This window comes from Myotis brandtii, unplaced genomic scaffold (assembly GCF_000412655.1).
Source record: "Myotis brandtii unplaced genomic scaffold, ASM41265v1 scaffold420, whole genome shotgun sequence".
In the NCBI taxonomy this organism is placed as follows: domain Eukaryota; kingdom Metazoa; phylum Chordata; class Mammalia; order Chiroptera; family Vespertilionidae; genus Myotis; species Myotis brandtii.
In genome coordinates, this window is record NW_005366109.1 from 1,566,802 (window position 1) to 1,587,998 (window position 21,197).

The following is a 21,197-nucleotide window of genomic DNA, read 5'->3' on the forward strand; positions in this document are numbered from 1 at the left end:
AGAAGCCATCACTCTGGCGCTCGCAGTCTGGAACTCATTCCATGGGCTGTCTTTCTTGCTCCCTCTTCACTCTCTCTCTCTCTCTCTCTTGGATCCTTTCATCAGCATTAAACATGCTTTAGTACCTCTCATCCCTAATAAGCACATCCACTTCCAGCTTCCATCCTGTATCTTTACTCACCTTTACAGCAAAGTTTCTCAAAAGAGTTATCAATTCTTTCTCCATTTCCTCACCTACCAGAGCTTCTTTAAAGTTCAACTCCCTTTTTAATTTAAAAAATGATGTTATAGCAAATAAATAAAAGACAAATAAAAATCAAATACTACCTTTCTACTTTCCTTACCACATCTTCATTTTCCTGAAGTAATTAATATTAAGGTTTAATGTGTATTCTTCCACACCATCCTCTATGCTTATAAAGGATGTCCCAAAATTCACGCAAGAAGTAATTTTGATAGAAAACACAGGTTTATAATTAAAAATTGTAAATTTTTTATTGATTCATGAAGTATACAGTATAGGGTTATGTATGGAATAGCATATCGGGTAAACTGGATTATCATGTCGTGATAGCCAGCACCATTAACTGTTATTGCCTGAGCAGCTGCATTTTCGAAGAAGAATGGTCCAATGATGCCTCCAGCCCAAACTCCACACCAAACAGTGACACGTTGTGGATGCATTTGTTTCTCAACAATCACTCGTGGATTTTCTGAACCCCAAATGCGACAATTTTGTCGATTAACCAAGCCATCAAGATGAAAATGAGCCTCATTGAAATTCAGCCACATTTATGCAAAACGGTCATGGAAAATTTCAACAAAGTTAATGGTGCTGGCTATCACGACATGATAATCCAGTTTACCCGATATGCTATTCCATACATAACCCTATACTGTATACTTTATGAATCAATAAAAAATTTACAATTTTTTCATTATAAACCTGTGTTTTCTATCAAAAATACTTCTTGTGTGAATTTTGGGACTCCCTTTATAAGTCCATACAAACATTTATATACATATTTAAAGTAGTTTGTTGACAAAAAAAATGTCATAATTAACACCGTATCTACATCATGTGTTTTTCATATAATGATATTTATGGAAAGCCTTCTCAGTCAGTTCATATGGATACAATTTATTCTTTTTAATTTTAATGAATTCCCATATTGATGAGCACTGGGTACTTTCACAGTTTTTTATTCTATTAACAGTGCTGCAATAAGCATTCTTACATACATATTTGCTTTGAATGAATTTTAGCAGAAGTTTAAAAGGGTAAGACTGCTGAGCCAATGGGTATATGCATTTTTTATTTTATTATAAACTAGAGGCCCGGTGCATGCAATTCGTGCACTGGAGGGGTGGGGGGCGCGGTGTCCCTCAGCCCAGCCTGCACCCTCTCCTATCTGGGACCCCTCAAGGGATGTCCGACTGCCGATTTAGACCCGTGTGGGATCGGGCCTAAACCGGCAGTCAGACATCCCTCTCACAATCCAGGACTGCTGGCTCCCAAACAATTGCCTGTCTGCCTGCCTGCCTGATTGCCCCTAACCACTCCCCTGCCAGCCTGATCACCCCCTAACCGCTCCCCTGCCAGCCTGATCAACCCCTAACTGCTCCCCTGCTGGCCCAATTGCCCCCAACTGTCCTCTCCTCCCGGTCTGGTCGCCCCCAACTGCCCTCCCCTGCAGGCTTGGTCCCCCCCAACTGCCCTCCCCTGCTGGCCTGGTCGCCCCCAAATGCCCTCCCCTGCTGGCCTGATTGCCCCTAACTGCCCTCCCCTGCTGGCCTGAGCCCCTAACTCTCCCCTGCTGGCCTGATCGCCCACAACTTCGCTCCCCTGCCAGCCATCTTGTGACTGTGGGCTCCGCCATCTTCAAGGGCGGGGCAGTCAATTAGCATATTCCCTCCTTATTGGCTGTGGGTGCCACCAACTTTGAGGGCAGGGCAGTCAATTAGCATATTCCCTCCTTATTGGCTGTGGGTGCCACCATCTTTGAGGGCAGGGCAGTCAATTAGCATATTCCCTCCTTATTGGCTGTGGGTGCCACCAACTTTGAGGGCAGGGCAGTCAATTAGCATATTCCCTCCTTATTGGCTGTGGGTGCCACCAACTTTGAGGGCAGGGCAGTCAATTAGCATATTCCCTCCTTATTGGCTGTGGGTGCCACCATCTTTGAGGGCAGGGCAGTCAATTAGCATATTCCCTCCTTATTGGCTGTGGGTGCCACCATCTTTGAGGGCAGGGCAGTCAATTAGCATATTCCCTCCTTATTGGCTGTGGGTGCCACCATCTTTGAGGGCAGGGCAGTCAATTAGCATATTCCCTCCTTATTGGCTGTGGGTGCCACCATCTTTGAGGGCAGGGCAGTCAATTAGCATATTCCCTCCTTATTGGCTGTGGGTGCCACCATCTTTGAGGGCAGGGCAGTCAATTAGCATATTCCCTCCTTATTGGCTGTGGGTGCCACCATCTTTGAGGGCAGGGCAGTCAATTAGCATATTCCCTCCTTATTGGCTGTGGGTGCCACCATCTTTGAGGGCAGGGCAGTCAATTAGCATATTCCCTCCTTATTGGCTGTGGGTGCCACCATCTTTGAGGGCAGGGCAGTCAATTAGCATATTCCCTCCTTATTGGCTGTGGGTGCCACCATCTTTGAGGGCAGGGCAGTCAATTAGCATATTCCCTCCTTATTGGCTGTGGGTGCCACCATCTTTGAGGGCAGGGCAGTCAATTAGCATATTCCCTCCTTATTGGCTGTGGGTGCCACCATCTTTGAGGGCAGGGCAGTCAATTAGCATATTCCCTCCTTATTGGCTGTGGGTGCCACCATCTTTGAGGGCAGGGCAGTCAATTAGCATATTCCCTCCTTATTGGCTGTGGGTGCCACCATCTTTGAGGGCAGGGCAGTCAATTAGCATATTCCCTCCTTATTGGCTGTGGGTGCCACCATCTTTGAGGGCAGGGCAGTCAATTAGCATATTCCCTCCTTATTGGCTGTGGGTGCCACCATCTTTGAGGGCAGGGCAGTCAATTAGCATATTCCCTCCTTATTGGCTGTGGGTGCCACCATCTTTGAGGGCAGGGCAGTCAATTAGCATATTCCCTCCTTATTGGCTGTGGGTGCCACCATCTTTGAGGGCAGGGCAGTCAATTAGCATATTCCCTCCTTATTGGCTGTGGGTGCCACCATCTTTGAGGGCAGGGCAGTCAATTAGCATATTCCCTCCTTATTGGCTGTGGGTGCCACCATCTTTGAGGGCAGGGCAGTCAATTAGCATATTCCCTCCTTATTGGCTGTGGGTGCCACCATCTTTGAGGGCAGGGCAGTCAATTAGCATATTCCCTCCTTATTGGCTGTGGGTGCCACCATCTTTGAGGGCAGGGCAGTCAATTAGCATATTCCCTCCTTATTGGCTGTGGGTGCCACCATCTTTGAGGGCAGGGCAGTCAATTAGCATATTCCCTCCTTATTGCAATGGGAAGCATAGCAGAGGTATGGTTAATTACCCTTTTTGTCTTTTATTAGATAGGATTACACATTTAATGTACTAACCAACCGTAATCTGGCTTCCACTCCACCATGTCAGTAAAACTGCTACTGCCAAGGTGAACCGTGCCCTCTATGTTGCCAATGCAAAGCCAATGGATACTTCTCATTCCTCACCTATTTGATCTTGCAGCAACCACACTTTCCTGCTTGTCCTCACTTCCTTTATTGGCTGCTCCTTCCCCGCTTCCTTTGTTGGCTTCTCCTCTTCTACCTGATCAACTTCTACAGCACCTCAGACTCAGCTCTAAACACCCCTTTTTTCCTCTTTCTATGCTCTACTACATTCTACCTCTTTCGAATCTAATTAATTCCTCTGGCTTCAAATACCTTCCTCCAATTCAGCCCAGACCTCCTTTATCTGCTCCAAGCCTGTATATATAGCAACATTCCTTACAAGTCTCACAAGCTGAAGAACATACCTCAAATCCATGCTCACCTACCATCTTTACACAAGCAACCAACATATTCCTCCTGAACTATGTATATAGCAAGGCCTCCCAACTGGTCTCCCTGCTTCCACTCTCACCCACCTAATCTATCCCCCACAAAGGAAACAGGTCTTTAAACTTCAAGTCAGATCACGTCACATCCTAGCGTAACACCCTTCCCAGGGACTGCACTTTTGAAGGACTACCCTCTCTTTAATAGGTTCTGCCAGTCCTAAACAACCTACCTCCCCACTCTCACCACCACTCTCCAACCACACTAATTTCCTTTCATTTCTTTGAACAGGCCAAGTTCTTTTCTCCCTCCAGGTTTTCCTTTCTGTCTGCTCCAAATGCTTTCTCCTTTCTTCTTTGCCTCCATGACTCCTAATCATCACTTAGGTCTCCACTTAAATATCACTTCCCTAAAAACTTCTCTGGCTCGCCCAGTTGAAACTGTACTCTTCTTTATACCACTAATGCTCACTTGTGTTTTTCTTTCTCTGCATTTACCATAGCCTATAATTCTTCCTTTACATGTAGTTATTTTGTTCAATATCTGACTCTCCTACTAAGCTGTAAACTCCACAAGGCAGGGGATGTGTGTTTAAAAGCTCGCCACCATAGCTCTAGTACCTAGCACAGGGCCCATCCTGTAACAGGAGTTTGATAGTATTTGTTTACTAAATGAAAAACAAAAGCAGTTTTATTTCATTTGGGGAGATCAAGGAAGATTTCCCAGAGAAAATAGCATTTCATCTTTCTAAATAAATATATGTGATTTCTGTAGTAGAGATAAAGAAGAACATTTCAGAAAGAGGAAATTGAGATCAAATAAAGGTTTGGTACCAGTTAGAGATTTTGTAATCCAAAATCCAACACAATCCTGGCACCAAGTGTAAAATTAAAACCTCAGTATATAAAAACAAAGCAAATGAAACAGCAAAGAGTGTCACTATGTACTTCTAAGTAATAATTCTCCAACTATTTCAAACTGGCTCCCACACAACTTCTGTCCACTCATGTCATCCCATTTCCAGCCACCTGGGTTCCAAACTTGGAAGTTCTTAAGACTCAATTCTTTTTTCCCTCCATATTCAATCAGTCACCAAGCTTGGCTTGTTTTTCCTTTTCAATGTCTTTCTCAGCTATTCTTTTCTCTATTTCAAGCAAAGACATCCTAATTCAAGCCCCCTTCACCTATGGAATTACTGCAACCTGCCCCTAAATCAGGGTTTCTCAACTTTGGCATTATTGACACTTAGTCTAGATAATTCTTTGTCGTAGGAGGCTGTCTTATACATTGTAGGATGTTTAGCAGCATCTTTGGCTTCTCCTCCCTAGATGCCAGTACCACCCTGCCCCTCACCTGTGACTACAAAAATGTCTCCAGCCAGGGCTAAATGTCCCTGGGGTGGCAAAATCACCCCCAACTGAGAACCACTTTCCCAGATGACCTCAATGGAAAAACCCTCTAAAATCACCCAGTCAAAATTCAACCATTCCTTTCAGGCTAACTCGAATATCATCTTTTCTATGAAAATATGGATGCTTATCAACAAGCAGATACTCACTTAACTTTACAAGGAATAAAAAAAAATCTGCACAATAAAACAAATGAGAAATCATGGCTTGCCTGTCAGTTTGACAAAAGATTAAAAAATGGTAATACCCATTGTTGATAAGGATGTGGGGAAATAGGTACTATCATATACTGCTGGTAAAAGGAAGCTGGTACAATGATTTTGCATGGCTTTTATCGCTACATTTCATACTTTAAGATGATCATATCTTTTACTCTGCTGATGTGATGAGATCATCAGGAAAGTGTGCAAAGACTACACTGTTCTATAGCAAAACTGGAAACATCCTAAAAGTTCCTCAACAGGAAACTAGTGAGGTAAACAATAGTACATTAGAATATTCTGCTATTGTTAAAAAAAGATAAAACAAATATATATGTACTGACATGGAAAAACATCCACATGAATATAAGAGTATGTGTGTGTGTGTGTGTGTGTGCGTGTGTGTGTGTATGCAAGCTTTCAATATAGTATGTGCCATGTATCTTTTTTGTAAATAAAATGTTTATGTATACTTACACAGAAGACTAGATGAGTCTATGTCAAAATAAAGCTTTCAATATATTATGTGCCATATAATACCTTTTTTGTAAATAAAATGTTTATGTATACTTACACAGAAGACTAGATGAGTCTATGTCAAAATATTAACAACTTCTGTAGTCAAATCATATTTTAAATGTATTAGAGAAACTATTAAATCACCTTTAAAAATATCTTGGAAAAGTCCGATTTATGAATCTATACTTTAAATTTTTCAGTTTATTTAAAGCAGGCTTATATGTTTATTTACTACCTTTGTTTCAGGCAAATATCTTGAGTTGGAATATTCTGTGCTGAGCCATATTTTTGCCCTAGAGAAATCAATGGTAAAAAGGAAGTTTACAGAGAAAAATATATTTTTGTGCATGACAGCTTACCGGTGTGATGCACCATGAATCATACTGAAAATATGTCCCTTGAAATCAAAGAAAACACTACGTTTATACAAAGAATGTGCCCCAAAGTTCCCCAATAAAGAAAAGTGTTTAATCAAAATATTTGTTGACAGCTGGTTAGTGCCGATTCTAAAGTAGAAAAGAAAATCAGTGTCATTGTAGTCTTTTGTGTGCAAGAGCTGAATATGCAAATTAGCCAGAAATGGAGACTCATTATCTGTTTTGCACTTCAAGTGTGATTTTAAGCACTGTAGGTATATATACACACACACATCCAGAATATACATATATCTCAACAAACCATGCACATCATCTGTTCAGAACTGGGAAACGCAGGCATGCTTCTACAACATTAAGCGGAAGGCAGATGGCAAGCACTGATCAACAGAAATAAAATAAAATCCTTCTAGATCCTACTCCTTCTAACAGGCCTTATAATTTTTTTTTCTTTAGAAAAATATCAAGCACTTCTTCATATCTGTTGATTTGCAACTTCAAAATTACAATAGGCAATGCAAACGAGGACTTCAAAGAGAGAAAATGTCTTTTGGCACAGATTCTCTTTCATAGTCTTAGGCAGAAGATAACACTAACTTTGAAACTCATAGCATCCTGTATTTTATCAGTATCTAATGTGTAAATTAGCACTTTCTATAACTGGCGGTTTAGCTTTCAAAATACATAATTACTGATCATTTTAGTCTATATCACATTTCTTTTGCAGGGTGAAATGAACTAAAACAGCTGTTACATCCTAATAGCTTCATAATGTGCATAGAATTTCTATGACTATTAGAAATTAAACCTACAGCTTCCTATCAGGCAGAACATATTCATGTGTATATATGACCCACATTAATTGAAAGAACAATTATTAACTTATGAAATTATAATTTGAAATATAATGAAGTAAGCTGCTAAAGAAAATATTACAACTCTTAAATGAGGTCAAAGCCACTGGTCCACAGTAATGTGTTCCCCCCCTTTCCTTGCATCAATAAAGCACTTCGGGCCTAAGGAAGTCCAAGAGCTCATGCTACTACCACTCCTTGCAAAGATCGAGCCCTCTATTTTCATTCTGGGAGATGAATTTTTAGAAGGTGAACCAAGCCTGGCACTCTGCCCAGAATTTCTGGCAGCTGCCAGGCAATCTGGCTTCATTTCTGGTCCACTCGCCTCTGAGCTAACCTTGTATCCACAGAAGGAACACTGATGTAGGGAACTTGTAGTGTTTATATGATCATATGATCACTGAGAAAGCTCTAATGATTTTATTAACCACAGGACTTGTACATACAGTTCTCTTTAAGCATATTTTCTGTGGAAAGAAATATTATAAAATCTTCTTATTTCCTGGTATCTCCTTCTAACACTGGGGGAAAAAATAGCAGTGTCAAAAGGATTTTTTCCGGAAAAATCAATTATTATCCAGGCACCTGCATTGAGAGATAGTAGAGGGCTAAAGAGATTCAACAAGCTACCTTATGTGCAACTACTATCAAAAAAAGGTCCAGGAACCACAAAATAATTAGAGAGGTGTACAAGATATAGTATGTAATTAATGGCTAAAGTGGATGATTCAAGCTAAAAATGCTATGAAAGGTCAAAGCAATCACTGCTAGGCAGTGTGGGATACAATTTAAGTATATAAAGGTCTAACTCTTCACTAAGAGAATATCAACTACTTAACCAATACCTTCTTTAGATTACCATTTCCAAAGCAAACAGGACTGGAAAATAACTATGCAATTCACAAATAAATCTGTGTCCAAGTCTGTTTGTATTTTTGACCTCCAGGATTTAGCTGTCATTCCCTCTTCTCGATCTTCCAAAGTGAAAAGTCGGGGAAGCTTTACTCCACTAACATGTTCTTACTCTCTCCGCAGCCGTACTGAAGGTCCTGGAAAGTCTTTCCAACCATTTCCATTAACTCCCAGGTTCCTACTCCGAGCCCCATAGCTCACCTTTGTTTCTGTCCCCTCTGCTGAAGGCCCCTGGCTCTTATTAAGGAGCCTAGCGCCCCAGGTGGCTTTGTATTCTATTGCCCAGGAGTTTAGTACCTGGCTTCCTGGTTCAGGATTTCCTAAGTTCCATAATCAAGAGGTGGGAGAGCTGAAGTCTCAAAACAAGATTCCAAAAGGAGATCTCCAACAGGAAAACTGTATCAGTAGTTATACACGACTGTTAAATTCCTTACACACAGCATGTACACATCCAATAATGAAGTGCCTATACAAATGTATTATTTTTCTAAGCAAAAGACACACGGACTCAAATCCTGGTTCTAAAAGAGGGACTTTTTCTTCACTTCTTAGGAATTTTTACTATTCTCTGAATAACATTTGTGCAAATTAACCTAATTTATAGCTCTTCACAGGGAATCTTCTAATCTTGTTAAAGGTTTACAAAAAAAACATAGCTTTAACTAAAACCAAATCCCAGATACCCAGAAACAATTGTACAAGATCACATAAAGAGGGAAGGACTATCATTTATGTAGTCTCTGAGCTTAGGGACATAGGTAGGAGGTATGAGCAAGTAAATAGATGTGATTGACTAGTGAGACAAAACAGGGCTTTTAAGTAAGAATCAAAGATGAGCTAGAGAAGCAAAAAGACCTGTTGGTGGAGAGCTTTGAGCGGAGTTTAGATTTGGTCAAATCCAGTGCAAATTCTACCTTCAGCAAATGTCCTGCACATACCGCACATCCTTTCTCCTTTATTTTGCCTGCTCAATCCCTTGGTCCTTTAAGACTCGGCTCAAAACCTCTCTTCAATAGGGTCCCCCATAACTATGCTGCTCCTAAGTACATGTCCTCTCTCTCTCTCTCTCCCCCTCTATATATATACACTTATTATTACGCCTATCATAATTTACTTTATCAGTCTTTAGAAGGTTATCACTACTATTGTATCGTGAGAGCAGCAACTGTCTTGTTCATCCTTTTATGCCTGGCAACTAAACTAAGTGCCTACAATATAGCAGGTGTTAATAAATGCTTATTGAACAAATGTCTAAATGAATAAATCCTATAAATAACTGAGTAACATTTAGGAAAGGAAAGGCATGAGAAAAAGGATATCTGATGGTCAACTAGGGAGGCAGTATCAGAACTTAATCCTGGATATAACTGTTTAGGAAGCAACTGTTAGCACCACCAAATACAGTTCTTGCTCTTCCAGAATGAAAAACAAACAGTTATCTGTGGTAATAATAACTGATCATTAGTGTTACTAACCTCATCTCATGCAGTCGGTTTATTGAAAGACACTAATTTATGTTCTAAAACTATAAAATAAAAAGCAAAAGGGCAAACCTGTTCTATTTTCTCATGTTCTAATTCTTCCATTACACACAAAAGAATCTCAACATGTTATTATTATTTTATATTTTTTGGTAAATGTTTTTATTGATTTCAAAGAAGGGAGAGGGAGAGAGAGATAGAAACGTCAATGATGAGAGAGAATCATCGATCAGCTGCCTCCTACAAGCCCACCACAAGGGGTCAAGCCCACAACCCAGGCATGTGCCCTGACCAGGAATCCAACTGTGACCTCGTGGTTCATGGGTCGATGCTCAACCACTAAACCACACCAGCTGGGCTATTATTACCCTTTAAACAAAATATAATAAAACAAAAACCCTGGATTTGACTGAATAACTTAAGCACAAACCCATGTTTCAAAGGTCTTACTGAATACAAAACACAGTGGATTTTTTTTTTGAGGGGGGGACCTAATAAGAGGATTCTAGGTGAAAATAATAAATAGAAAATTCCTCTAAAGAAGCAGGCCCTGGCTGGGCAGCTCAGTTGATTAGGGTATCATCCCTATATTCCAAAGTTGTGATTCGATCCCCAGACAGGGCACATACAAGACTAAACCAATGAATGCATAAATAAGTGGAACAACAAATTGATGTTTCTGCTTCTCTCTCTTTCTCAAATCAATAAATTTTTAAAAAGCAATTCAAGATTAAGAGATCTTGTGAAGAGAAATTTTATAATAATATGAAATTTGTTTCTAAACACAGCTGAAGCAAAACCAGGAGTTAAGAACATCAGGTTCACTATAATGATAAAATCTAAAAATGATCTTATGGGAAACTAAGGGGCAAGAAAATTCAAAGCTCTACTGACAAACTGACAAAACAGACCTAGATAAAAGATTGCTACACTCCCTTTGGAGCATTTTAAAGAGAAAAACTTCCTCAATTGTTCATCATCACCCTCATCATCCTCAGCATTAGTATCCTGGTCTTCTGGGCAGCTGCAACCAGCATGAGCAGAGGATGGCCACACAGGCCTTCTCTCAGCATTCCTGGAAACTGCTCCTGCCAAAGAGGCAGTGGGGGCTTCTTCGGAGCTCTGAGTTTCCTCCTACTCCAAAGCAGAGCTATTTTTTTAATCTCATATCCTGCATAGGCAATGTAAGACTGTGGTGTTAACTGTGTATTCAGACAGACCTGCAAATTTAGTTTCTCTAGAGCTCAATGTCCTCATTTGTAAAAATAAGGTAGTTAGTGGTATTTTTCTCCTAGAGCTACTATAAGAATTATATAAGGTAACAATATGTGTCCGGCCCATAGCAGATGCCAGTAAGTGTTACACTGTTTCCTCCCTGTCTCTCTCCTGAGGTCCAATAGCCCTCTCTCTCTTCCTCATTCCTCCTTTCTTTTGCTTTCCAATTCCTTAAAAATATTTAATGGATCTGTCTCCTTTGAGTTGAGTTACTCATGTTTATTTCAAAATTCTGAAGGAAGATTTTTTAAGTATTTGCATGAAACTGAATAACTGTATTACAGCAGCCACATATCCGCTATACAGTACACATGGCAAGTCAAGAGCGGGCTGGCACTAAATGTACACCTACGGACTTTGGGCATAATTAATGCTCCATGAGTAGAAAGGCTTAAATGGTACAAACAGTGTCACATGTTATTTCACAAACCACAGACTTCAGAACAATTTATATTTAAATACGGTTTTATAAAAAAGGCAATTTCAGCCTCTCTTTGGCCCCAAGTAAAATTGTAATGATATAGTGACACCATGTGGCTACATTCTGCTTTTCATTTTCTGTACCAGTTCAATTATGGTATCAAAGTTGTAGGTACAAAGACAATTCAAACTAAGTATAAACTAAAATGGTTACTTTTTTAAATTGTTTTTTTACTTACACCTGAATAAGCTATTTCTTGAATTCTGAAGATGTCAATCATATAAAGAAAGTAAAGGCTCAGCATAATTCTAGCTGTGATTCTAAAGCTAAAGCATCCTAGTAAACCACTGAGTAATGTAAAAATGCCTGCCTTTTAAAGAAAACGAATATATCAGTGCCCAGTTATGGGGTAGGGGGAGGAGAAAAAAGACACACATGCTTTTGTACAATGTTAATATGGTAGAGAAAGAATGTTGCCATCAATAGGAACGTTTATTTTTCTCATTTATTTTATGTCTTGTAGATCTATAGCACTGTGTAGGTTAAAAAAAAAAAAGTTATGCTGCATCTAATGATGGCAGGGATGAGGAGGGACCTGAAATATATGGTAGCAATAAAAGAGATTAAAGTGCCCAATACCAAAAACAGTACAGTTTTAGTATTCATCTAATGAGGCCTCCTACAGTACACCAGATATCCCTGAAAAATATTAAAGGTACACCAAAGAAAACCTAAATATCTAAAATAATGACCAGGGAATATCACTCACTTCATCTCAGCTTAAAACAACCACTTCTCGCCCTGGCCAGGTGGCTCAGTTGGTTGGAGTGTCGTCCGCACAAATTTGGTGCGGGGTTTGATTTCTGCTCAGGGAACATACCTGTGTGCTCTCTCGTTCTCTCTCTCTCTCTCTCTCTCTCTCTCTCTCTCTCTCCCTCCCTCCCTCCCTCCTTCCCTCCCTTCCTCTCTCTAAACATATCCCCAGGTGAGCAAAACCACCTCTCCTTTTGAGGTTTCCATGAACACCTATTTAAAATAACCACCCTGTACCCCTTGACCCTGGTCACTATCACAATACCATCTTCACAACACTCATAATTATGTGATGTGTTCTTACTATTAGTTTATCTGTTTCTTCCAAATTCCCTGAGAGCAGAAACCTTTTCAGTGCCATGGCCTTTTCAGTGCCATGGCCTCAATATCAAATATAATGCAAATACAAACTAGGAGCTTATTTGTGAAATGAGTGAGTGGTGAATAAATAAACAGATGTATAAATGAAGAAAAATCTAGTTCCTTAGCTGGTGAATCACACCTAAATTTCTTCTTATAAATTAGAGCAGAACCATTCTAGTGAGATGTTTATCATCATTTATGTCCTCTAATGTGACCACTGAGACCAGAAGACAGGCGGACAGATGCTCTATAACACCCTTTCTTTTTTCCATGACACATTTGTCACATTATAATTTCTAATTGTAAGAAAAGAAAAAAAAAGAAGGAAGGGAAACTACAATAATTAAAACACTTTGAGCAACAGTCAACAAAATCAATGGAACAGAGCAGAATATATGCTAGAACTTAGTACATGATGAATATGGCTACTCACATTAGTGTGGTAAGGAATGATTAATAGTCTTAGCCAACTGACTATCTCTGCCCAAAAATATACACAAAAAAAATATTCTAGCCGGATTAAATATTTACATATAAAAATACCAAGTAGTAGGAAAATATTTATAAAAATATAGAAATCTTTAATGTTGGAAGTGAGGAACAACTTTCTAAACATGATATCAGACCAATGAAAATCATAAAAATGACTGACAGATTGATCACCCTTTGTTTTTGGTTAATCCTTACCAGAGGATATTTTTCCATTGATTTTTTTTAAAGAGAGTGAGAAGGAGCGACGGAGGGAAGGAGGGAGGGAAACACATAGATGCAAGAGAGAGATATCCATTGGTTGCCTCCCCCATATGCCCCAGCCAGGGCCAGGAATGAACCTGCAACCCAGGTACATGCCCTTGACTGGAATTCGAACTTGAGACCCTTTGGTGCATGGGCCAACTCTCTAAACATTGAGCAGCACCAGCCACGTTTTTTAAAAAGTAAAATTCTATATGGCAAAAGGTACCAATAAAACACAAAAAAACTAATAAACTGTAAAACATGACAGGCAAGAGGATAATGTCACATATACATATACACATATATGTATATATGTATACACATATATATGACATTATACATAACATATATCTATACACCAATATTAGGTTCTCACCAGCCAAAAAAAAGATAATTACCCAAGAAGTAAAATATGCAGAAGATAAAAGTAGACTTTTCATAAATGAGAAATAACAAATGGCCAGTAATAAAAGATATTCCACTTCAGCGATAAAAGAAATCCAAATTAAAGTAAGACCTTTTTTGACAAATCATAAATCATATTGGCAAAATGTTGATGATGCCTGCACTGGTGCAGTTTCGGAGCAGAGGCGTTTTTATGTGCTATTGGTGGAAACTGGGTATGGCCTTATCAGATAGCAAGCTTTATCAATTTTTAAAATATGTACTACATTTTAATTTTATAATTAAAATGTCATAGAAAAGACACTTCCACTTTGAGAATTAAAAACAGAAGGAAAGAAAGAAGAAAGTCCAGTTTTGTGTTCCCTGGGCGTCCCCCCTGTGCCATGTTTTAATTATGGAGCTGCATCTTCTCGACACCCTGCTGGCCTTGTCTTCAGTAAGCTGTGCTCCTCCTGGCTCTCCTCTAACCTGCAGCCCTGCAGCAAACGTGTCTGCCATCTACTCTTTTCTTCCCTCTCTCAACAGGTATATCCTTGAGGACCTTGTTTTTAGGCCTGCTGTTCCTCTCCCTCAACTCCCCGGTTTTATACCAAGATCACTTTTTTTGTAATTCCACCTACCAGCCATATACAGGCTCTGAAATCTATCTCTACCCTTCACACCTATGTTTCGAGTCTTCTCATATTTCAGCAACATTATACGGCTGCCAAATTACCAGTGTCATGTTGAGAGACAACCAGAAAAAAATGTAAAATCCCCCAGGGTACTCAATATTTGCCATTCCTTATTAGTGTTTTTGTTTGGTCCTAGACTCCATCATCTAAGAAAGCTATGGGAGTACTTGATGAGAGCTTACTAGATAGCCAAGAAGACAATTTGAAGGTTAGAGAATTTATGGTTAAAGCAGAAATTGCCTTTTCCTGAGAAAGAGAAAGCTGATAAGACATTACATGGTTCTGAGTATATATGAGAAATTCTAACGAAACTGACAAGTCACTTTTCTGCACCTCCAATTGGGGGTTGGTGGGGTGGGTAGTTATTAGTTTAAGTTTTTGGCTACATACAGCAGTGCATAGCCAAATGAGTACCTAAAAAAGACCAAGAAAGACAGAGCAGTTAATTTCCTTCCATTCACTGTTATGGTTGGCACCATAACTCTGGCTTTGTCACTAGATAACGTCTACTACCTTGGTGAGGTGAAATACAGACTGAATTACATTCCACAAAATATATGGATAGAAAATTTTATGTTATATATATTTTATCAGAATAAGAAATGCTTTACCAAAACCAAAATATTTGAAAACTGCTGGAAACATACAAATGGGCAGGTTATGAAGTTAAAAACCCGCCCTGGCCAGTGTGGCTCAGTTGGTTAGAGCATTGTCCCGTACATTGAAAAGTCGTAGGTTTGATTCCTGGTTAGGGTACATACCCAAGCTGCAGGTTCAAACCCCTGTTGGGGTGCACATGGGAGGCAATTGATCAATGTTTCTCTTTCACGTCAATGTTTCTCTCTCTCTCCCTCCTTCTCTCCTCTCTCTCTGAAACCAATAAAAACATGTCCTTGGGTGAGAATTAAAAAAAAAAAAAAAGATTGATATAATTTTTTAAAACAGATAAAGAGACCCATTTAATGTATGTTTTGGATTACTAAACATGGACTGGCAATAGAAAAGTGCTGAACCAACTAGGCTCCTGAGGTAATGAAAAATTTCCTTGCAGTGAGAGCCACCATGGCCAAAGAGGATGGTAGGGATGGTTCCTTTCTCTGAAGGTCAAACACCAGTTGAGAGTCTTAGAAATGAGAAAAATAATTTTTTAAAAATTAGTAATAAAAACAACTATTTACTGAGCCTATTTTGGGCCAGGCACTGTGCACAGTACTCATATATGTGCTATGCCATCTAACCCTCCACAACAGAACCCATAAAGGGTGTGGCTATTCTTGGTGTGTGTGTGTGTGTGTTTTGTTCTTAATCCTCACCTGAGGATATTTTTTCCATTGATTTTTATTTTAGAGAGAGTGGAATGGAGGGGAGGAGAGAGGGGAGGAGGAGGAGGAGGGAGAGAGAGAGAGAGAAACATTGATGTGAGAGACGCATGATTGGTTACCTCCCGAATGTGCCCCAACCAGGGCTGGGGATCAAACCTGAAACCCAGGTACATGCCCTTGACAGGAAATCAAACCTGAGACACTTAAGTGCACAGGCTGACACTCTAACCACTGAGAATCACTGACCAGGGCTATTCCTGATTTTTTTTTACTGGTATAGAAACGAGTGCTCAGAAAGGCACAACTTTTCTAAGAGCACAATGCCAGTATTAGATGAAACCAGGATTTGAGAAGAGCTCTCTAACTCCATAGCCCATGGTTTTTCCACTACAAAATGCCAATTTGCATGCAGTCCAGCCTGGATTCAGAGAGGGCTGGGTAATCTCACACTCCCCAGTTCACAGAGCACCTCTCCTTTTGTGAATATATTTGATGTACTCTTTCATCAATACATGACACTCATAGCTTCTGGGATTAAACTCAAAATTCAGTTTTCTAAAGAAAAAAACAGAAAGTAGCCTTTGCAAACAGTACAAAACCACTTGCCACTCCAGAGAGTTTTCCAGCCGTGATGTGCATTTTAACGAACACATGGATTAAAAGTACCAATGAAAATATATACATATCAACGTTAAAGCAATCTCTCTTCATTACCCAGTCAGTGCCCTGACCCCATAAATCCTGTGGTAACATTTATAGAGTACCTACTGCACACAAGGTCATAACCTGAGTACTGTGTAAGAATGCTAAAAGATTAGAAGGTATACTCGATTCCAAAAGCTTGTAATTTTAGTATCAGAGGCAAGACAAACATATGAAGGACACTGAAGAATAAAGGTGACATGCAAATGTTACAAATGAGCATTTTAACTGACATAATGCAAACAGAATACTGATATGCTAAAGAAATAAAGAATTTATATGTTCCTAGTGAAGCTAGAAGAAGTGTATTTAGCACATTGTTTAGGTAGTCAATAAATGACTGTGAAGATAAGAAGCACCAAGTATAAGACATCCTTGAATAATCAATAGGGACTTATTCTTAGGTTCATTTTTAAATACTACCAAAATTCCAAACATTACAAAAGACAGAGTTTATCACGGAATTTAGTAATTAACATAATGTTAAAGTAATTATAAATATATTTAAATTTTTTAAACAAATATAATATCAAGGTTCCTTCCTTTTCTTGTTAACACTTTCTCTAAACCACTTTGTCTCAGTTTTTCTTGACCAGAGTTGGGAGCCAGCTATACGAAGACAAAAACTAGCATCACGAATATGGCCAGGCTCTACACGTATAAAAGTTACACCAACAAAGGCAAGGCCACCCAGGAGAGACAAAGTAAGGAAAGGGGAGCATAACTAATGCCCATTGATAAATAAAGAAAAGTATATTTTCTAAAAGCCAGAGACCATAACTGAGGGCATGTTTTAAGATGGGTAAAGTACACAGACTCTGTCATGACTGGTTTTATATTCACCATGATTTGTTCTGGGAGTCATGTTCCTACGATTTCAAATTAAATACAAGCACCCGGTCCTTCGGTGCACATCAGACGCTTTGGCTGTTATACTGCTTATTTTTTAATCCAATACAATAGTAATAAACTGAGTCGATGCAGACTCGATCATGTCCCCCACATCAGGGCCCCTCTGTCACTCTCGAAGTATCCCTAGGCAGCTCTGAGATATAGAATCTTCACTCAATTTCTTGTCCCTCTCATTTTAATCCATTCAAAACTCCTCTGATAAAAGAGCAACTGCCAGATCTTAGACACTTTAGTCCCCCTTTGGGGAAATGAAATTGATTTTCTTCATTTTCACATAAGAGGATCCCTGAATAACAATATTGTGTCTGGTCATACTATAATAAAAAAAATGTAGGCAACATTCTTCACTATACCAGAGGCTGAAAGGTTTTGTGAGTTCCTGTGGTGGAAGTGAGAATTCAGCCTGATTTTGACAGGTCATGAGTTTAATAAGTACAAGAGTGTCTTCAGACCAAGAGAGTAAGTGCTGTGGGGCATCCACCTGCTCTGAATCAGCCACAATGGAAGGTCAATCGAGGTTACAGGTGAGAGTGAGGAGGGAATTGGGTAAGGGGTCAGCTCCACATTCAGCCTAGTTTACACCTTTGATATCCCTTCCCTTCTCTTGCCTCTCCACACCAAATGAACCTGCCTTTGATCCTTTGACTCTAAGGTAAAGAATATCTGAAGGCAATTTCCAAGGGGAAAATTATAACAGAAACAACACAACTTGGGGAATCTTTAACCACTTTTCTCAACTCCCAATTTCATTATTCGTTTAGGTTTTACAGAATTTCATTTTTAAAAGTTTAAAATACAGCTTATACCTAAAGAAAGAATATGAAATATTAGGACAGTAATTTATCAGTACTTTTTAAGACAAACTAACATGGACTGCAACACATCACAACAATACAAGCTAAGGTGCTCTGAGGAAGGGAGGTTGGGAGCCTGGAGCCCCACCAGCTGAGCCTCCCTTGCCCCAAGCCCAGCCCCACTAGAAACACTGACTCTGTCAAATGCCATGGATATTCACTGACCTAGAAAAAGAACACAGATATTCAGAATATGCACAATGGCATCAAAAAATCTCCTTGTGCCCTGAGGACTGCCAGAGAAGTCTCCAGAAACACTCTCATGGCTTCTGTGGGAAGAATGTACCGCCTAACAATAACTGCTTTCAAGGTAAAGCATGCAGTTCAGAAAGTATTTCCACTCCTCAGTGTTCCTGTCCCTTCATATTCCTTTATATGTCTACTACATAAAAACAGTACAAAATACTTTGGATAAACAGTTCCACAGCACACTCTAAATATTAAATGCCTAATTTTCCATAGTTTCTCTAAGGTTTTGTTGGGATGTATTTGTTAGCTGATACTCTAAAAAACTCTTCTATAAGACCAAAAATGTAATCTGTTTCTTGTCAAAGTCCAAATCTCCTTGAATAAACAACAAAATCATTTATTATACATGAGAACTAACCTGCAGACACGGGCTGGAAAATATAACTTTTGCCAAGAACGACACAGATACTGTGAATGATCAATCACTCTGATCCAATCAAGTTCATCCATGGACACTTCAATGAAGTATGAATAAGACCTATGAGTCAAGGGAAAAAAGGCAGAAAAAAGGACCATATTAAAATAACAATACAAAGGGCAAGAGCAGGATGGAGAGGTCAATGGGGGGGAAAGGGAGATGTCTATAATACTTTCAACAATAAAGATAAAATTTTAAAAATTAAATTAAAAATTAAACAATAAAATAAGTAAAATAACAATACAGAGTTATCTACATATATAAAAGCCTAAGTGACCGTTCGACTGGTAGCTATGATGCACATTGACCACCGTGGGCAGATGCTCAACACACAGGCATGGAACATGGAACAGACTAATGAATCTCAGAGGAAAGGGGGGAGGGGGAAGGGGGGAAAGCAGGAAGAGTATTAACAAAATATTTTCTATGCATACTAGAGGCCTGGTGCATGGATTCGTGCACCAGTGGGGTCCCTCGGCCTGGCTTATGCCCTCTCACAACCCGGGCCCCCTCGGGGGATGTCAGACAGATTCCTGCAGGCCAGGCCGAGGGACCCCACGGGTGCACGAATCTGTGCACCAGGCCTCTAGTACTTTAATAAAACATTAACAGTCACAAAAAAACACCATCTTCACAAATTACATTTTCTACATAATAATCAAATGTGGATAATGATGAAATCTATATAGATCCTCTATTATAGCATTCACCACAATGTACTAAAATTCTCTCTCAGCATGTATGTCTACTTTAGTAGATCACAAGCTGCTTAAGAACAAAGATCATGCCATATGTATTTCCATATACCCAGGCTCTAGCACAGTGCTTAACACATATGCATGGAAGACATTTGTTCCTTTTCAAACAGAGCCAGGATGGCCTGCTCACACCATATTTGCAGATTAATAAGGCCCTGACAAAGACAGGACAGAACATAGAAGTTAGGTGTGCCTTCTCCTTCTACCTTCCCGGCCTGGGAGCTCAGCCCTGCACTCTCAGGAGGAAAGCCAACTGGAGTGTTTCTCCACAGAGGCCAGCTGATCTCCCACTCCCTCCCAGCCTCCTACCATCCCACACATACGTGCAGCCAGCAGAAAAATAAATGACCTGGGTGAAGAGATAATACATGTTTCTTTTGGGTACAACTTAAAATTTGGCAGCTAATAACCTGGCAGTAATGAAAATAGCCTATCACCCTCCCTTAGTCAGCTACACCGAACCACTGCATGCTAGTCCCAGATTGAACAAATCTATATTCCCCTGTCATGAGCCAAATTTAAATTTGAGATGCAGTTATTACTTGTTCTGTAATATCAACAGGAACAATCTGGGAAGATTTAGGTGACCATAAATGTCAGCCTGCAACCAACAGTTGTGACCAGAAAAGGTCAGCTTATTTTGTCATCCCTCATTTTCTGCTGTCCTCTCCCTCCCATTCATTTTATCGCTCAGTCTCAAACTGGTTATAACCTTTTATTGAACCTCTCTGGGTTATCAGAAATGCAGGATATAATTTTACAACACATGTCAGAATCATTTTTGGTTAAGATTCTGAATTTTTCACCTTTGCTTAGAATGATAACAACCTCTGTGAGAAAAGAATGGCTATGTGGTAAACTTAAGTCCCCCGTGAATGTGACGCAAATAGTAAAACCAAGTGGCCTATAAATATTTAACATCATGGAAACAATGACAACTACTTTCAGTTTCAACATACTCAGGTTTTATTTTATTATTTTTATACTAATGAGAATATGTAAAGCTTTTATAACAGTGCATACTACATAACAGTAATGAAAGTGCTATATGTTATTATTATTATACTACTAGAGGCCCGGTGCACAAAAATTTGTGCACTCGGGGGAGAAGGGAGGTCCCTCAGCCCGGCCTGTGCCCTCTCGCAGTCTGAGACCCCTCAGGGGATGACCACCTGCTGGCTTAGGCCCGCTCCCCGGGGAATCAGGCCTAAGATGGCAATCAGACATCCCTCTGGCAGCCCAGCAGCCCTCGGGGATGTCCACTTGCCAGCAGGGAGTAGACCTAAGCTGCAGTCAGACATCCTTAGCACTGCTGAGGAGGCAGGAGAGGCTCCCACCACCACCGCTGTACTGGCAGCCATCAGCCTGGCTTGTGGCTGAGCAGAGCTCTGTCATGTGGGAGTGCACTGACCACCAGAGGGCAGCTCCTGCATTGAGAGTCTGCCCCCTGGTGGTCAGTGTGTGTCATAGTGACCAGTCATTCCCAGTCCTTCTGCTGTTAGGGTCAGTTTGCATATTACCCTTTTACTATATAGGATAGAGGCCT

General features: G+C 40.0%; 1 protein-coding gene across 3 annotated transcripts in view; it reads right to left on the bottom strand.

Annotated features, from left to right (window-relative positions):
* The window catches only part of BTBD9 (BTB (POZ) domain containing 9), a 433,633-nt gene that overhangs the window by 333,382 nt on the left and 79,054 nt on the right, over positions 1–21,197 (bottom strand). For all 3 annotated transcript variants that reach the window (XM_014545711.1, XM_014545709.1, XM_014545712.1), the window contains exon 6: positions 18,834–18,953. In XM_014545711.1, the coding sequence (XP_014401197.1) occupies positions 18,834–18,953 (120 nt within the window). The remainder of the gene's footprint in view (positions 1–18,833; positions 18,954–21,197) is intronic.